This window comes from Nyctereutes procyonoides, unplaced genomic scaffold (assembly GCF_905146905.1).
Source record: "Nyctereutes procyonoides isolate TBG_1078 unplaced genomic scaffold, NYPRO_anot_genome, whole genome shotgun sequence".
Lineage (NCBI taxonomy): Eukaryota > Metazoa > Chordata > Mammalia > Carnivora > Canidae > Nyctereutes > Nyctereutes procyonoides.
This window is the reverse complement of record NW_026575142.1, coordinates 14,025,519-14,045,504: the sequence shown is the minus strand read 5'-3', so window position 1 is coordinate 14,045,504 and position 19,986 is coordinate 14,025,519. Positions and strand designations below refer to the sequence as shown.

Sequence of the window (19,986 nt, the reverse complement as noted above, 5' to 3'; positions counted from 1 at the left end):
TCTTTCAGGCCTGCCCACTCTCATACCCCCTCAGACACGTGGCCCTATACTGTTCTCTTCTACTTTGTTTTCCAGAATGGCTAAAGCACTGCCTCCATTAGTGACACCTCCTAGCATTCCTGCTAGGAGACGAGGTGGGGGGCTAATCTGTTGTTTGAGGATATAGAAAGGAATCAGAAAGTGTTTGCTTGGGTGAGGCCCCAGCAAACACACTCTGCAGGGGAAACAGAGTTCAGTTTATCTAAAGCAGAGAGACAATAGAAACCAGGAAACCACTCCAAGGATTCAAGGCGTGCAATATTGGACACTGATCAGAAGCTTCCAAAACCACACAGCTCTCCTACCATGATTCCCAAATATATGCAGTAGGGATCTATTGGATTGGATTGACAAGGATGCTCCAAGGTGGTATATGGCAGCTTGAAGCAGAAATCTTAGAAACAATGATAATTAAGGGTGATAAAGAAAGTACGTGCAAAAATGTGTATGTGGGCAGAAAAGCTGCAGGAGTTGGGAATGAATCAATGTAGACAGTCTCCAAAAGTCAAGAAGAGTTGAAACTGAGAAGTAGCCTACTCCAGGCTATTGAGCTCCATCAGTTTACAAAATAGATAAAAATCACTGTCCTTGTGTAGTTTCTATTCTAGTGAGCAATGTGCATGCGTATGGCCAAAGCTAGGATACTGTATGCCCACTAGGGGCCACAGGATAGGATTGGATTTAAGGAGATAGGATAGGTGAGTTACGTATGGATGCTTCTAGAAAAACTTACTCAAAAAATACCTGGAGAAATGCATAGTGCCTATGCATATGTTCCAGTGGTTTCAGGTTTTGAGAGATGAAGCCAGAAACTAAAGACATTTCTCTAAAGTGGGAAGTTCTGATATCTACTTAGGCCAGAAAGTCTTCCTGTCTTTCTTTGTCCATTTGGGCTGCTATTACAAAACCTGCGTGGCTTCTAAATACCAGAAATTTATTTCTCACAGTTCTGGAGACTGGAAGTTTGAGATCAGGGTGCCAGCATGGCACTTTCATTGTGTCCTCACTTGGTAGGAGGGGTGAGGAAACTCTGTGGGACCTCTTATAAGACCCCATTTGTGAGGGTTCCACCCTCATGACTTAAGAAAGTCTCCATCATCACATCAAGTGTTAGGATTTCAACTTACAGATTTGGGACAATACATCCAGACCATAGCACCCCCTGAGTCACTACTCACTGTCTCCCTGCTGCTCTGCTACTACCCCTTGGGCAGTATATTGTAGAGCCAAAAAGCAAAAGCAAAATGTTGGTGGTTTGCTCTAATGGGATGACAGTCATGGGCTATTACTAACTGTGAAATGATCCTTTATTTTAGGTTTTTAAATTATCAATGCATCCTAATTCTGTATGATCAAATGCTTAAATAGCACGTTCTTAGAATCTGTATGTTTCCATGATATGTATTAGTGATAGTCCTGTTAGTTTTCATAAGTGCTGGGCTCAATCATTCTAATTCAGGATAACTATATTAATATCCATCACCCTTAAAGATTGTTATGGTTAAATAAAATGTCAGTCAACTGTTTTTTCTATAAACAAGGAAGTAGAGGCTATTTTTTTCCAACGTGCATAGTCATATTTATACATCAGATGGACTATATAGTAGGTGAAGCCTTAGTGAAAGGAGAGCCGTGAGGATTGCCTATGCAATACCAGCTCTTGAGCAAATTAGTGTATGACTCAATTAAGTAGCATTGACCCACTGTGTCTGTATATGTCTTAGCATTGACCCACTCTGTGTGTCTTAGCACTAACCTACTGTGTGTGTGTCTTAGCATTGACCTACTGTGTGTGTGTGTGTGTGTGTGTGTCTTGCTTTCAATTTGAATTTCCCTAAGAGAAGCTCATGGCTGACTTAATTACTCAAAGATCCAGAGTATGTACTTACTTAAATCATAATCATTCCAGCAAGCTCCCAAAAGTGTCTAAACTTTTTAGTCATATTAAAAGTATAGGGATCTCTGGGTGGCGCAGCAGTTTAGCACCTGCCTTTGGCCCAGGGCGTGATCCTGGAGACCCGGGATCGAATCCCACGATGGGCTCCCAGTGCGTGGAGCCTGCTTCTCCCTCTGCCTATGTCTCTGCCTCTCTCTCTCTCTCTCTCTCTCTCTGTGTGTGTGTGTGTGTGACTATCATAAATAAATAAAAAATTTAAAAAATAAAAAAAAAAGTACAGATGTGTTGAGTGTGCTTCAGCAAGAAATCTGAGCCTATAATATTGTCCACTGTAGGTAGCTGGACATTGTTTCACCTCTAGGAATAAAGTACTTTAACCTCCTATTTCGCATCCCCCTCTCCCACCTCTCCTCCTAGTTCAGGCCTGTCTCTCCCTTCAGGACCCACCCACTACCTTCCTTGTTTTCCCATCAAAACCATTCTCCAGGCTGCAGCCAGAATGATCTTTTAAAGATGCTTATCTGTTCTTGTCACTTCTCTACTTATACTGCTCCCTGTTGCTCCAGGATGAAGTGCAGAATCCTTACTGTGACCCGCGGGCCTTACCTGTCCAGGTAGGTAAGGCCTTGCCGCCTTCCCCTCCCCCCAGCACCCTTGTCCTGACTCTCCTGCCAGACTGGCCTAGTCTTTAACAGCACACCTGTTCCCTGTCTACCTGGAAGGCTCTTCTCCCTGCCCCCTGCCCCTTACCCCCAAGGCTCCCCAGCCTCAGATTTTGTGTTCTCACCCTCTCTCAAATCTGAATTTGCCCCACCCTCCACCGCCCTCCGGTAGGAGAGAGAATTTCAAATAGGTGCTTTTTGAGTGAGACTTTATTTGCTTACCTGCAGGGTCATCTTGCTTGGGCTTTAGCCCAGGGCTCTTAAACAACTTGGGTTGGAAAACTTCCTCAGATTAGAGCTATTGTTGTGATTATCATGCTCCAAACTACTGCTCTTGGCAGGTTAGTCATGAATTAAAAATGGCCAGGAGTTGGCAAGCAGAATTTTGTCTCCATTTAGAAATATCTATCTTCGGACCAAAGGATGTAATTAAATATCATTGAAGATGCGGCAATGGAAGTTCTTTGAGCCCTATTATGCAGATGCTATAGAAATCGAGAAACAAGGAAACAGAATAACTTGGCATAAGAGGTAAACCCAGGCCAGCCAGGGATCTGCTGTGGGAGAAACTGTACATATGACTTTAAGAGGGTAAACAGAAAAGTTCTGCTTGAAGGTTTCCATTTACAACTGCTTTACTTTCCCCCTTCTTTCCTACTTTTCACATGTTTGAGAATTCTCTGGCTCTCTGAGATTTTAGAGCAAGGTGCCATGTCCATTTTCACTTTACACATTACACGTCATACAGAAGTCATAAAAAAACTCTTGCCGAGAAACAGAAAAAAGGGGGCCTAAACGTTAGATCCTTTTTCAAAGCTCTTCTCCCCCAAAATTCTAATGCTTTCAGAGAAAGTACAGATGACTTGTTTGCCATTATATTTTATGAACTTGGCCTTAATAGGTTGGGAGAACCTAGTACAGATAAAATGAGTGGGATATTATGATAAGACATAGTCTCAGACACTGCCCCCCCCTGCCCCCCCCCCGCACCAGCAGCCCTTTTCTAGTCTGCCCCAATCCTGGCCACTCCCTGCCACAAGCTCTTATTAGCGCGTCCCTGTTCTGAGCGCATCCCCTCTCCCCTGAGTGTTCACAGCAATGCCTGTCAGTCCTCCTTGTGGCTTCCTGTTTTTAATACTTTTCTAGCACTGATATTCCAGGCTAAGGATGCTACTTATGCTTTCCCTGCAGCCTATTGATCTCCTAGGCAAGAGGGGTGAGGAGCGGAGGTGATGTTTCTGGGAAGGAATGTGCCCAGAGCCCACATCTCAGCCTGGCTGCTTCTGACTAGGCAGGAATGTAGTGACAGCCATGTCCTGTCCTGGCTCCCCTGTGGAGGCTCCTGCTAGCAGCCTGTGGATAGGTCTTGGCAGCAGGCTGCAGCTTGAAGAACACTCAGAAGGCCATACAGTGTGTCATGAAGACCTTCACCTGCAGAATAGGGCATCTTGCTCCATCACGACCTTATTTTCTCTTGTTATAAGGGTCCAGCTAGGGTTCAAGCTGCCAGCCTTCCTTTATTCTGTTAGTCCTGCTTTGTAAACCGAGACTGGCCTTTCAGAATGTTACCTATCATGGCTATGCCTCCTCCCCCAGCAGATGCCACCCAGCTCTGGTATTCTGGCTCCTGGACTACAGCTGTTCATATGGAGACTTGGTGCAAATTAGAGAAAAGCAGCCCTAGCTCTGGGTGGGAGCAGACCCAGGCTGGGGCTGAAGGCTTGTGGAGCAGAGCTGGATTTATCCCCCTGGCACCCCTTTGACCACATGGTTGCTCTTCCAGCCTGAGATTGTCATCTTTTGCCCCTTCTTCAAAAATATTAGTATAGCCAGTAGCACATCTCCACCTGGATTTAGGGACAGGCTTTTGGCCTCACCAGCCCCAGGATGCTGTCCCTCCCCTCTACTGCATGCCACACCCCTCATTCTGCTTTCCCTCCTCCCTCTGTTCCAAGCCACAGACACTGACTTGGCTTTACAAACTGGCTAATTATAACTCACAGGTTCATTTTTTAAAAAAATATTCTTTGAATATAAAATGGTTCTGATGACTGAAAGGCTCTACTTACTTTTGTGAAATTATTTTTGGGCTTGCTCTCTCGTGCCCTTCCTTTCTCGTTAGACAGTTTTACCTTGTAGGTATAAAAGTCGGCAGTACCCTATAAAATTATTACTTATCCTATAAATTTATTACTTAAATTCCTATTCCTCCACAACCTTGTTTAACAAGTCAATAGATGTATTAAGTCTTTACATTGCATATATCCGCAGCCTTAGGAATGTCATGCCAAGAATGTTCTTTCCTAAAGCTGAAGGCTCTCTGCTTGGAAAACTCAAATGCAGTGTGATTATCTTGATGAATCCTTGGTTGTTTATTTTTATTATTATCAGCAACTATTTATTAAGTGCCTAAACATGTGCTGCGTACTTTTATAGATTTTATTACTCATTTTCCCAGTGGCCTTGAAAGATGGGACTCTTTATTCCAGGAAACTGAAGTGACCAACTTACTCAAGTTCATACAGATCGCATGTGGTAGGATCAGAATTAAGACCCGGTTCTTGTGCGGTTCGGATGTCTGCACGCTTTTCATAACATCAGAGGTTCTGGTTTTTTCCACTGAAGTTCCCCGAATGCAGAGGAAATCAATACATACTGCCCGGGGTCCAGACCCTTTGTAGCTAGAAGTAGCCAGCAGCAAGCTCAAAATTTCTTTGAAGTCTCATGCTTTAATCTTTAAAATTTATGCAAATTTAGCTTTCTACTCCGTAATATAAAAGTATAAAAGTAATCCTTTAAACTACTTGACGTAGAATGAAATTTAAGCTCCAGGAAGAGCTTCTGTTAACCCCTGTCACATCTCCTCTGCCCTGCTGTGTGCCGCTCTAGGGCCCTGCACGCCTCAGCTGGAGAAGGTCAGCCTTGCACTGTGGTGTGTCTCAGTTCAATTCCCAGTGCCAGTTTTGTTGATAAACCTCTCAGGTGCAAAGCAACCTGTAATTTGGCCAATTCTCAACCATAGAAGTCTTTCCAACAGAGTAGGCTCCTTAATACTTGGTAAACAAATCCTAGATTGGTCCTTGTTGATTCTTCACGGAAATCTTTGAGTGACATCGGTCTGGCTTAGAAGTTCAGGAGTTTGTCTGGTGATTTGTGAACTTTTAATTTTTAGAAGCAAAAGTCATCTTTCAGATGAAATTGGTCTTGGAACTCCAATTTATAAAATAGTTAAAAGGAAGACACTCTAGTTGCCATCGGGGCTGAGGTTCTGCTGGCCCTCCTTGCCTGAGGGTCGTCCAAGCAACCCAGAGTTCAGCCTAAGGAGCCATGGGTCTAATTCAGATCACCCACTTGAGGTGAAGTGAAGTTAGAATGCTCAGGAGACTTGTCTGAGTTGACCCCGCTGACTAGAGGCAAAGCCAGGAGTAGATCCTAAGAATGAAGCCTACCAGATTCTCCTTAGACCCTCGAAGGCCCTTGTGGTTTTCTTGTCATATGAACTGAAGTCCTAACTGCTCTCAGAGGTCATGGAGGGCTAGGGAATGGAAATGTTGAAGAGCCCTCCTGCCAGGGGCCTTCCACATTGAAGACAAGTGTCTGTGGCAGTTAAAGGCATAGCTCTTTCCCAGGTGCATGTGGTGATTTTAAAATGATTGAGTTAGGCCATTTAAATTATTGATGTGTTAGGGTGTGTTGGGATCCAGAGAAAGGGCTTTGCAGAGAGAGGCCCCTCCAGGGCCCCAAGGAGGACATTGTCAGGGGCCTCAGCCAGGCCACTGCACACCCCAGCAGCCAAGGTATGGAAGGCATGTGGGAGTGACATTGAGTAGCCACCGTGAAAAGGTGGCTGAGTCACCTCTGAAAAACTGTCAACTCAGATTAAAGCTGGCCTTGTGCTGGAAGCCTTGGTGAATTCCCTTTAGTTTTATTCTGTTTCTCAGAAAGCTTGAAGTGACTTTTAAACTTCGATGAAGATATGCAGTGCTCCACCATCTAGGTTTACTAATACAGTCATCTCTCATTTTTTCAATTCATTACTTTAGCGCCAATAAATGCTATTACAAGGTAGCCCAGTATCTAATCCCCCAAGTACCTTTGGAGGATTGTATGATCAAAGGGAATTACTCCCAGAACACCAGGGTGGCTCAGCGGTTGAGCCCCTGTCTTCGACTCGGCATGATCCCACGGTCCTGGGATCGAGTCCCACATCAGGCTCCCTGCATGGAGCCTGCTTCTCCCTCTGCCTGTGTCTCTGCCTCTCTCTCTGTGTGTGTGTCTCTCATGAATAAATAAATAAATAAATAAATAAATAAATAAATAAATAAATAAATAAATAAAAATTTCAGCCCTGTTTTTGCATTCCCTGTATACCAGAAGTTATTCTACTGAAACCAATGTCTTATTAAATAAAGTACTTTATGAATTAAATTCACAATGACATTTATGAAACAGAAATTTGAACATCAAATGGATATTATGGAAATGTTACATTTCTTAGTTGTGATAGTGGTATTGTAGTTTTGTTTGGGGAAAAAAATGAGCTCTTGCCTTTCAGAGATAGCTACTGAAATATTTATGAATCAAAAAGCATGATATATGGTATTTGTTTCAAAATAATTCCAGAGGTAGCAGGTGGATAGGAGTGTAGAGGAAACAACATTGGTCATAAGTTAATAATTATTGAGGTAGACATTAGGTATGTGTTATTCTATTTTTATACAAGTTTGAAATTCTCCATAAAAATTCTAAAATTCAACAGGTATGTTGCAGAGATAGACACTTCACAAGAGCAAAGGGCCTGTCTGCTTGTTCTCTGCAATGAGCCCTGTGCTTAGGACATTGCCTGCACACAGTAGGTGTTCAGTACATACACATCCTAAATCTGGTCCACCTTCTGATTGCTCAAGGGCTGCCCTATTTTCTGTTCCTGGAGCAGCAGCCCTGTTCCTGTGCTCTATGAATGAACAACAGACCAAGTGCTGTGCAGCTAAAGGAAGGCAAAGGCCAATTCATTGAGGGGTCAGGGAGGTCCTTCCATGGAGCTCATGGGAACTTACATTGAGGTACCTGAGACAAAGAACATCCGCCACATCCAAAACATTTCCAAGCAAAGCAAAATTGCTCCTTTAATTTAACATAGAATTATTTCTTTTAAAGAGCCTGGTAAGGAATTGCTAACAGTAAGAAGAATAACTCAAAAGGCTGTACGGGATCACAAAACCTTTTTAGAGCACATCCCAGTCCCCATCTGCTCTCTATGAGCCTGTTTTGTTCAGAGTCCAGCATAATATTGTGCCCAGAAACATGCTTAATCAATGCTCTCTCGTGAGGAAGAAGACTAGATGGTGGCATAAGAAAGAAGAGAATCAGAACTGGGAAGCTGTCAAAGAAAATGTCAGGAATTCAGGGTGATAGATTAGTCCTGTGGGTATGTTTGAGTGATTAGTTAACTCAAAGGCAGAGAAAATCATGATTTTTAATGTTTGCATGCAGGTGTTAGTATAGTTGTCTCAGAAGGAGGCGAAAAAGGGATTAAAAAAAAAAGCTAGTCACATCTTGACTAGAAGAAGGTTCTTTTGAGAAATTGTCAATGTTACATTACAAACACCATTCAAATCTACCAAATGGGCCAGATGTTTGCTCAAACACTGCATATCACCAGCTGCCCATTGCTACAGATGAAGGCTTTTCTGCTGACGTCTGTGTAACCCACAAGCACATTACAGAGTGTTGATTCTTTTGATGCTGTTTAACATTTATGTGTCATCATAATTATAAACCATAAATATACATGACACCATGCAATAAATAAAATTGCCTGGCTTTCTTTCTAAGAGGGGAGGAGGCTGTATTTATTACCTGAGAAGACACAATGTCTAATACCATTTTGCCTTCTTCGTAAACGTCACCCTTTTCTTGGTGGATGCTCTCTGGTGGCTTTTTGCTCACCAAACCTTATCCCTTCAAAACAGCACAGACTTTGGGGGCTAATGGATATCTCTGAGCCCCAGGTTTTAAGGCGTGCCTGGACCAAGGATCAGGGGAATACAATTCAGAGGAATCCAAATCGTTCTAAATGAAGTCAAACCATTCTATTTGACAACATACCAAAAGTTCTTTAAGGGTCACGTAACGGGCAGGTGTACAGTGTAAAAGGAAGTAGGTAAATGGAAGCGAATCAGCTTCTTTCAAAACAGACGTTTTCCAGAGATGCATTTCTTTTTACTCTGAAAGAAAGCTGATTCGGTGCCATTCACCTATTAAGAAGGGAGCACAATTATTTGTATCTGCATCTATAAAATCCAAGTGTCTCTGCCTCCAACAAAAACCTGAGCATGTGTTTGCCAGAGTGAAAAGCAGGGCAAGAGGTGGAGGGGGAGGGTAAAGACCCATGCAATTGGGTTAGTCAGTCACAGGTACTTAAAAGAACTGGCTGGGGTATTAGCCCCTCCCTGGGCAGGGACGGGGGGGGGGGTGCTTTCAGCCTTATCCAGGAAGACCTCTTACAGCACAGCGTCTTTATTTAGAGCACAGATCCCAGACAGCACATTTCATGGCTTTGTAAATACTAGAGTCAGATGCCTACTGACACCCAACGTTTCTGCTTTTTAGTGTGTAAATAAATGAATGCTCCGAGTGAGTAAATATCTGTGCATTGAGTTTACAATCTTGTCTTTCAGAAATATCGACAGTACATGGCAGGACTTCTGGCTCCTCCTTATGGTGTTATGGAAACGGGCTCTAACAATGACAGTAAGTGGAAAATGTGAACATTTTGTATCTAAAAATTTGTCGTGCGGTATGTGTTTTCATATGACAAAAAAATATGTCCTACACCAGCTTGACAGAGTAAGTCTCCAGACTCTTTTGTGGATAAACAGACCTGCCAGCCCACACTTGAGTTATTTTTAAAAGTTGTTAATATAGTATTATTTTGTGGTCTTAGCTGATGGAGGTATGCTCTGGTACTAGTTGGAACTTCATACTTAAAGTGCTCTCTCAAAATCTCTCCATTTTATGGTGAAACCTAGTATTTCTATGCTCTTTTAAAAATAGGATTTCTGAATTGTATTTGTCTCCGTCACATCTAGACACCTGAGAGCCCCACCTCTTGCTATTTTGATGCTATTGGTGTAGGAGAGAAGCAGTGTGAGTCATTATTTATTCTTTGTAAATCATGGCTCCTTCAAATTCCAGGCCTCTTATGCAACCAGTCTCTGGCTTTTCATAAAAGACGGGACATCTTTCTCTGCGATACTCTTTTCTCATGGGTACCCATGAGATTCAAAGAAATCCTGCCTCCTGAATCTGTCTGTTCACCGGTATCAAGAGCATCTTTTTAATGCTCATTACTGGCCCTGGGAGTGGCTTGTGCTGAGTCCTCTTATTTGCCTCTTGAACCTTGAACCAAGTGTATGGGTGGCAAGGTGCCCAGTGCTGGGTTTTTGGAGCTGTTGCACTTCAGCAACTAAACAGCATGATGAACCACGTGGTGCCTTCACGCCAGGGTCTTCTGAGCAAGACTCACCCTTCAAATCCTCTCTCTAGCTTCTGCAGTTCCCACTTACTGCCAGACTTGTCACTCTACAGCGATCATCCTCCTTGCTTGACCAAGATCACATTCCCTGCCCTCCGCCTCATAGCCTCTGCTTGCTCTCTCTCTCTCTCTCTCTCTGTTTTTATTCTGTCCTTGGGGTGGGGGTCTGGCAGGGGCGGGGCTGGGGTGGTGGTGGTGGTTCAAAGATAGGTCTTTCTTTCCTGTTCTTCCTTCCCGTGTTCTTGATTTTTTCTTTCCTGGCTGATGAAGGGATGACCAGCTCACGAGGAGTCCTTTAGTTGAAATCCCAGCTGTGCTGTCTCCTCTCTGTGTGACCTCAGACAACATACTTCATCTCTCTCTGTGCCTTGGTCTCCTCACAAGACCATTGTGAGGATTAAATGAAGCAAAATATGTCAAGTGCTTAGAGGCCCCAGGCATAGAGTGAGCACCCCAGTGACATTAGCTATTATTTCCTCCCCACCGGTCACTCTTAAGCCCTCTAAGTCTGACTTCTGCCCCATACCTCTTGACTCAAACCATCTAAAGTCTCCAGTGACCAACCAACACCAGCCTCCATCATTACTGTTCACCATCTCTCTGCCTTTGAGTAAGACTTTCCATGTTCAGACTCCCTTCTCCCTTAGTTCCTAGGCTCCACTGCATGATCCTGGCCGTCTGGTATCTCTCTGGCTACTTGGTCATTTGGTCTCTTCCACAGGTACCTCTTCCTCTCAGCCAGAAGTTTAGGTTGTACCCAAGAGTCCAGTCTTGGCAGGTTTCCTCTTCTGTTCTTTATACTCTCCCCGTGACCATCCTTTCTTAAATGGATACGAACTTCCTGAACCAATACCTCCGATTCTTCCCATGGTGGCCTAACTTTCCAAAGGACTGCTGGTTCTCTTTCCACCTGGATGTTTTGCTGGTCTCTTAAACTCACAGTGTCAGTAACAGAATACATCCTGATTCCCACAAAACCCATCCCTCCTCCCACATCTGCATTCCTCCCTGCCCTGTTCTTCTCCTGTACCAGGCTTTGAACCTCAACCACTCTAGAGCCCTCACTTCTGTCGCCTTCATGCACTGAACTTAATCACCCATCCGGTCCTTTGCTCCTTCCTTTGCAAGGTTCATGTTTTTTTTTTTTTTCCTTTCTGTTCCCTCTGCAGCCACCAGGCCAAGGGCCTCATCGCTCTTGACCTGAGGGCAAGAATGACTCAATTGGCTGTGAACCTTCAGTATCTCTCCCTTGGTCTACCCTACATCTGACTTACACCTGACTTATATAGAATTTTTTAAATTTACTTTTTATTGTGAAAAAATTCAAACATACAGAATTATATGGTTAACATTCATGTCTTCATCCTTTTAATTACCGTTAATATTCTAATGCTTAAACAGGATTTATTAATAACAATATGCATCTTAATACTTTAAATATTTGCCTTATTTCCTTTTTCTATTCACATACAGACATTTCACCCCAAAGACTTCAGATAGTTTTGAAATAAAGATTTTTCCATGCATAGCTACAACATCATTGTCACACCTAATAACTGGTGTGATTTTCCTTAATCACATCAACGACTGAGTCCATACTCAGATTTTTCAAACTGAATGTCTATAGCTCTTTGCTCAAACTGGACTTCAAGGACCATGCTCATGCATCTGATTTTTATGTTTTAAGTCTCTTTTCATTTGAACAGACCCTCCTTTTCTCCTGAACAGACCCTCCTTATCCTCTATTGCTCAAAACATTTTAATGATTGTCCATTGCCTGCCATGGAAGATGAAATTCCAAGATTACTAATGCCTTAGTCCAACTTTCAAGTTCCTGCATGGCTCCAAATCATCTTTTTAGTGTTATTTCTCTACAGAGACCCTAATCTCCAGCCACTCAGATATGGTGATTTGTGCTGCTATGTATTTATCTTATTGAAACTCCTAGAAAGGAAGCTTCTGTTACACCCCCTACCCCACCCCCATATCTCTTAACACAATCAACTCCATTCTTTTCAAATGGTTGTTGAACAAATGAATGGAATAGTGAATGGATGGCTGGGATTCAAAGTTTCAGAGTACTGATATTAGACCACCTTTCCCCTTCTGATAGAATTGGGAAATAAAGGCAAACATGTCTTGTTCCCCTGCTTCCTGCCTAGGCTTTTTATGTCCTAGTACTATCTCAGTTTGAGGGTCAACGTTTAATTAGAGAATGTTTTCAGATAGTTTCTTCCATTCCTACCCTTTCTATGTACTATACTACTGCCTATTAAAAATTAAAATGGGCACTCAGTTTTTTTAAAGCCGATAGTATAAATCCTTCGTACTCTGTTATTAAACACAGAATGTTCTGTTCCCTTGGAATTTGGATGTACTGTATTTTTACACTGCAAACTACCTCAAACTGCCCCATGGGGAAACCGCACATACAAACTACCTGTGGTTCCATCTCTCAATCTAAGGCCATTTGGGCACACTGTACTTGAGACATTAAGCTCTGCTGGGGCTGTGGACCTTCTAGTCTGGCCACCATTATCATATCAGACAGAGTTAACAGCTCCAAAGGAAGTGCAAGGGACCAGGGCTGCCTATAGCTCACGAAATGTTTGTAAATGAATGAATAAATGCATTAATGGATGAATGATTACTTTTTCACTGAGAAAACTGGGACGCCCCCTAGAAACAGATACTACCATACTCAGACTTGACTCAGGAGGCAGCTTTGCCCCAAATGGAAGTTGTGTACTGGTGGTTTTTATGGGGGACTTGAAGCTAGATTCAAATCCCTGGAGCATTATGAGGTGATTTGAAATGTAAAAAATACAGTATGCACAACTTAAAAGTTGGCATGTCTATCCCAAATTCTGAGTGTTCTATACCCAGCATAGAGGAATTAGTTGTTTTTATGGTATAAATGAATCAGAGATGGATTTTTACCTCTGGCAAAGCAAAGCATATGGTAGAAAAGCAAAATAAGCATGAGATTTGTTGTCTGGCACACAGCCCTGATCCTGATTCATAGATTTATTTATATTACAGATTTTGGTGGGTGCTGCTATTTTTCTAAGCAGCATTATGTAAGTTTTGATGGAAACACCAACATTTTACTTTATTTGATTCAGCAAAGGATTTCAGTTCCATTTTACAGATTCGTCTTAGAATTCATGCTCTCCCTCTCTCTCTCTCTCTCTCTCTCTCTCTCTCTCTCTCTGTTTTTCTTCTTCTAGGGATTCCTGACAAGGAGAACGTGAGTAGCACTCTCTCTGCCTAGCTTCTAAAAACTGTCATAAGGTAAAAAAAATAATCATAGTAACCCTACCAGCCAGGAGAGTTCTTCATCCACATTCAACAGAGCAATAAATATTTTTCTAATCTTATTCTGGCATCTTTGGTGAGTCACTTTGAAATATGAGGGGGGAGAAGGTTGATTGCTCTGACATAGTCATCACATGTCCTTGATGTTAACTAGTCTGAAGAAAGGTTATTCTAGGGGCAAACAGTATGATTGCTAAGGGTTTTTCTTTTTCCCATGATGTATACAGACAAGTGAACAAATAATTACTTTAACAACACACAGAAAATTAGTCGTTTTTCCTTAGTAGGAATATAAAATATGAAATACAGGGTCAGTAGATTTTATAATTGTATCCAAGCTGCATTAAAGTCAATATTTCTCTTTGGAATCTGAAAATAAGTAATTGCTTTACTTGTTTAGGGCAGCAAGATAAGAGACTAAGTAGGTTTAGGACCAACTTTTGACCAAGAACCAGTACCAAGTGCACATTCCAAGGATGGTAGTGGTGTTGTGACATTGGCTTTGCATGTAAATAATAATAATATTAATCATATATTAACTAGCATCTAAATTTATTCAACAACATGGAAGGGTTAATGATGGAAATATATAGTGATGAATTTGAAGTGTTGCTTGGTGGCTCTCAATTGTGTTACCTTCCATTATGTTCCCTGATTGCTGTACCCAAGTGGCAATGTTACAGAGTCATTACAGGGCATTCTCCTTTCCTTTCCCTGCTTTTGATTCTGTGTCTGTGGACAGAGATGTCATCTTCATCCAATTCAGATTATTTCTGTATCCCTTTTCAGAGATCTAACTAGCTTTTGTTAGGTCTTCTTTTCATAATGTTGGTTTCAAGGGCCGATTTGGAATTCTGGCCTTCTGTTGTACCACTACAGATTTGTGTTCCAGACACAGCGATGTCACTCCGAATGTCACACCAAAATTTCACTTGGCTTGGTTTGGTAGAGGATTTCAGTTCTTGGCTGTGGGCCTTCACAAGCTACTTGACTTCTCAAAATATCCTTGCCTTATCTTTAAATGTGGCTATTAGTCATGACCACTTTAAGAGGCCATTATGAATATTGAATGGGATAATCTGTGGAAAGCATAGAGACTAGTCCAATAAAGTTCAGTAAATGTTAAGATTATTACTGTAATTATTAATTTGTTGAGACTTGTATAATTTCCTTGAGATCTTTTCTCCTTTGAAAAATGCCCTATCCTTTTATGAAGTAACTATCCTTTTGCCATTTATGGTTCTCCTCAAAATATTTTTCTTCAATGAACCTTTCCATTGATCTTTTGCTATTAAAAAATACCTTTGTATGTTGAGCATAGCTCTTGATAATCAGGTTCATGGAAAGCCAAAGCTTTAGAGTCTACAGGAACAGATTCATCCTGTCACACGATTTTGGATACAGATGTCCCAAAGCACTCCAAAACAAATAAGACACAGATCACTAGCCAAGTAAAGAGGATAAAAGAGCCTGGTGCTTCCTCATCAAGGAACCATCAGTGATGTGGAGGGCACACACAGAATGGCCAAACCGTAGGAGGTCTAAAATGTTCTAAGGTTCAAAAGGAAGCTCTGTCTCTCCTAGGTCCCTCATGACCTTTAGGTTGGACCTCCCTGCAGTGGGACAACAGACACGACGTTCTAAGCAGAGGCTTACCAGCTGTCATCCTGTAACTCACTTTGTGACAAAGTAGGAATTTGAAGTTTCCAGAAAGTTAGATACATTGAGTTGTTACCCACATATTGCCCTGAAAATTTAGGGGGTGGGCCAGGCTGTCTCCCTGATTTTAGTCATAGGGTATGTTCATTTGTATTTGTTTGGGTCATTCGTTCTATATCAAAATCTTTAGCAAACAGAAAAACACCCTTTTTCTCTATCAGCAAATAGAGTGGATATAATGTCACCATGTGCTATTAAGAAAGCTCTCCAATGCCATCAGTCAAAGTAAAGCAAATGAGATGAAAGACATTCGTGAATAGAGTTGAATCTCTAGAAAGATAAAAAGAAGCCTAAGAACCTTAAAGTGGTGTTAATTGGAATTTCTCCTTTATAAGAGACAAGTTCTGTTATGATGATTTCTTTTATCCTTTACCTTCTTTAACTACATGCTGGGCAATCTTATATTCCCTTTATGTTTCTAAATAGCAATAATATGCCTGTGGACTGAAATAAAAGCACTTAGACCATTGTTTCAGTGTCCAAACAGCTTCTTTGTGGAGAGAATATATTCTCCTATCCAGCTCCTACTCTTGATTTTGTTAATCACCATGTTTAACTTTTAACCAAATATGCAGGCACCATAAGTGGTGTTTTTAGCTGCCTTGCCAGCTCTACTTTATTTCCAGATGCAGCCTCACCTTGCATAAAAAGAACTTTCTTTTCATAAATTGCACTTTCATAGAAATAAATGGGCTGGCAAATAACTCGCTAGATTATTTTGTTTACTACTTACAGTAATTGATAGAGACATCATTTAACTTGAGATGACACAGGATACTGGAACCTATAAAATAGTTGATAAGATATTAGAGAAATGGCCATTGAGCCAATAAAGCAAGTAGACTCTTTGGATAGGGTTATGATTGTTTGGGACTGTTGGTTGTACAAATAAATCATTCTCTTTGATCTGTTCAAGTTATATATTTTCTGTCTTCTGTATGTGCCCTATTGAATGACCATGTTTAACACAGAAGCTAAAAATCACAATTGCAAGAAAACTTTAGAGTTGGAAGTTACAGATGCCTTTTGGAGGAATGAGCTTGTCTATCATTTTCTGCTCCTTATGTAGATTCTGTTCCTTATGTTCCATCCTTTGACAGACAATTGCTATGGAATTACATAGTTTTAGAAGTTTATCCTTTGCCTCCTCAATGTAGATGGAGCCAGAAAGAGCTCATGAAGCTTATTTCATGGAGCTCATGGAGCTCATGAAGAATATTACAAAATAATCCCATTTCCTTATTTATAAGTATCTAGTTTCCAAAAGGATCATATGAAGTCCCCATTTTTTAGGGCAGTTATAGTATTGACAGTGTGATTAGCGAAATTCCTACTAATTATGGAAGAGTACCTTCCTAATCTGAAACACTAATCAATCCAATAATTCAGTCAGTTATGGAAACAGCCCAAGTGTCCACTGACTGATGAGTACATCAAGAAGATGTGGTGTGTGTGTACACATACACATGCTGGAGTATTACTCAGCCATAAAAAAGAATGAAATCTTGCCATTTGCAACATGGTTGGAGCTAGAAGGTATTATGCTAAGTGAAATAACAGAGAAAAACAAACACCATATGACTTCATTCATATGTAGAATTTAAGAAACAAAACAAATAAATGGGTGGAAGAGAGAAACAAACCAAGAAACAGACTTTTAACTTATACATAAAAACTGATGGTGACCAGAAGGGAGGTGGGAGGGGATGGATGGATGAAACAGATGATGGGGATTAAGGAGTACACTTATTATATGAGTACTGTGTGTTATATGGAAGTGTTGAATCACTATATTGTACACCTGAAGCTAATATTACCCTATATATTAGCTAACTAGAATTTAAATGAACACTTGAAATCAATTCAGAGCTCAAAGGTTTTCTAAGTACTAAGAAGAACTGGATGCTACCAATTAGTAGTGAGCAAGCTTGGGAATCTTATAAAACTATTTGGTAGGTTTTATTTTAAGAAGATGACTTAAATCAGCAGTTTGTCAAACTTTTAAAAGCCATAAATGATATATAAAGAATAATTTTTAGAAATTATTATAAAGACAAATTTTAAATGGCAAATGGGGAGAAAATAATTTATACAACTTGAAAATCCTCATTAAGGAGAATAGGATCAGAGGAAGAAAAAAACTGTTAGAGTCAAAAGGTTAGGAATGTTAGACATTTTTAGGGAATATAATAACATTTATTGCTGCTCTTTTTTGAGGTTAAAGAAAACAAATTAGGGGCACCTGGGTGGCTCAGTGGTTGAGTGCCTTTGGCTCAGGTCATGATCCCGGGGTCCTGGGATCTAGTCCCGCATCAGGTTCCTTGCAGGGAGCCTGCTTCTCCCTCTGCCTGTGTCTCTGCCTCTCTCTGGGTGTCTCTCATAAATAAATAAATAATAGAAAAGAGAAAGAAAACAAAATATTTTCCACCTATTAAATAACAACATCTTATTTTTCCCATCATACATTGGCTATGATTCTGGGCCAGAAGAAGAAAAAGGAAATTGTGTGTCCTCAAACAAACTTAAAATATAAAAAACTTGGATAAACCCATAAAAACCCTTGTAAAACCTTTTAACTCCAGTTTTAGAACACCTACTGAATTCAAACCAACAGTTTCTGTGAAACGGTTTTTACAGTCCTGCTTTAAAACATGACTGATACACGTCCAGAGCTTATCAAGACATCTTGGCCCAAGTTCACAGGTTTATGCCTGGCAGCCGATCTCGTCTGTTCTAGGGTGAGAAAGGTTAGCTAGCACCGTCACCGCTGTCACCGCCAAGCAACAACACCTATGTAACCAGCCCAAGGCACAAAGCTCTACGGAGGAGGGCAAATGAACCAAATGTGAAGGACAGAAAATCCTAAGCCTGCTCATTTTGATTTTAAAGGACAAACTGCTTATCGCCCAGGTGAAGATTATATTTGGCAGTGTTGCTGGCTCCATCCCTGCTGTTGTGTAGAGTGTAAACACTCATTTCTTTAACTGTCCTATGGGAACAGGGAGCTCAGTGAGCCAACACTTACCATGCCCCACCTCCTAGAAAACACCAGTGACTTAATGTCGAAGGTGCCAAGAACAACATCAGGTCTCAGTCTCTGAAGAAATGTTTGTTGTTGTGTTTGTGAGTTATGTATTTTATGGGGAAGAACGCCCTTGATGAATTTTTATTCCATCTGTTCCTCTGCTCTTTTATAAAAGCTGATGGTGCCTCTCTCTCCCTCCCTCTCTCTCCCTCCTTTTCTCTCTCTCCCTCTCTCTCTGTCTCTTTCCTGCAGTGATATATTGATTGAATTTTTAGGATGATGTATAGTTGCCCTTAATCTAAATGTTCAATTGTAAATGTGGGTAACAGTCTAAAAACCTGATCCCTCTGTTGTCACTTAAGCCATGTGTTGGTTTCCTCTGAATATTCTCGGCAATATTCACAAGACCTGCTTTCCGTGAGTTTGCTGGGTGAAATGGCACATATTGGAATATATTGGGGGTGGTGGTTCATTAATATATTTTAGAATTATTTTTATAAAATTGTGATTCACCCTTAGTGATTATTTCAGTGCTCTCTTGGTTTCTCTACAGTTTTTATATTTTTTAATGGAGTAGAGCTTTCTAATGTTGTTGTGATCCCGATAGGTTTCTAGGGTTGCCACTGAGCTTTACCACACTTTACCCAGCTTGGCAAATGTACATCCTCTCAGGCCTTTGTGTAACCAGAATTTGACTTGGGCAAGCTATCACAGAGAACATGAGAGTGTTTAATTGTTAAAAAATAGTGGTAATAGAAGAAATGAAATTTCCCTAGTCTCTCTAGCCAGCAGCTTCTCCCCTGCTCTCACTTGAAAAAAATGACACGGCCTTGAGGTGAGGCTGCTCTATACCGGCCCTGCTGCTGAGAATTAGTTCCACCAGCAGCAGGGGTGAGGAACACGATGTCACATTAATGATAATGTACTATAGCGCTGATTTCAAAGTCATGAGAGACTGTATGGCTGTCTCCAGAAATATTTTATACTGTGCTGTAGGCAATTATGTTCATCACCGGTAACTTTGGGCTGCTAGCACGTTATCTCAATTGATGATGAGAATAAATTAGATAGTATCGTTTAAATTTGATGTATCTGAATTTTTATTGTTCTTGTTTTGAGAAATTGGAACCCAATTATTTGCAAAATATGTCTAATGTTTAGGAAAGAAATCTGTAGTGTTCTCAGTTTGGATAAATTAATATAGTGATTACATGTCATTTAGGATTTGGATTCTTTTCTAACAACAATTCTGTGTCAGCCTCCTCTGAGTCCATAGATAGTATAATATTCTGTAGTCATTCTCTTTACCTTTAGGTAAAATTACCTTGAAGATAGATGATTGTGATGGATGCACATATACATATATATATATATATAAACACAGATATGTGTGTATACATATATATTTAACTATTTTCATTCTTTAAAATTTCCAGAAAATGAAATTATAAAGCCACCTTTACTACTATGATCTGGCATTGTTCAGAATTCTTATGGCTAGCTTTTAGAAATGTTTAAATTCTCTTCACTTGAACTTAGTTTTATTTATATATATATTTATATCCTACAAAGGATGACTCAGAAATACCCACAGAATATGCCATCTGTTTGGTTGAAAATCTCTAATAGGGATCCCTGGGTGGCGCAGCGGTTTGGCGCCTGCCTTTGGCCCAGGGCATGATCCTGGAGACCCGGGATCGAATCCCACGTCGGGCTCCCAGTGCATGAAGCCTGCTTCTCCCTCTGCCTGTGTCTCTGCCTCTCTCTCTCTCTCTCTCTCTCTCTCTAA

The 19,986-nt window shown here is 41.0% G+C and overlaps 1 protein-coding gene across 25 annotated transcripts in view; it reads left to right on the top strand.

Annotated features, from left to right (window-relative positions):
• The window catches only part of RAPGEF4 (Rap guanine nucleotide exchange factor 4), a 282,236-nt gene that overhangs the window by 150,366 nt on the left and 111,884 nt on the right, over positions 1-19,986 (top strand). For 11 of the 25 annotated variants that reach the window (XM_055308182.1, XM_055308181.1, XM_055308198.1 and 8 more), the window contains 2 exons: positions 9,279-9,351; positions 13,366-13,385. The exons of 1 other annotated variant lie outside the window; for it this stretch is intronic. In XM_055308182.1, coding sequence (XP_055164157.1) covers positions 9,279-9,351; positions 13,366-13,385 — 93 coding nt within the window. Of the gene's footprint in view, positions 1-2,502; positions 2,551-8,498; positions 8,610-9,278; positions 9,352-13,365; positions 13,386-18,277; positions 18,296-19,986 lie in introns of those variants that run through there. 13 more of the 25 variants (XM_055308186.1, XM_055308189.1, XM_055308202.1 and 10 more) reach the window with 6 other exon arrangements.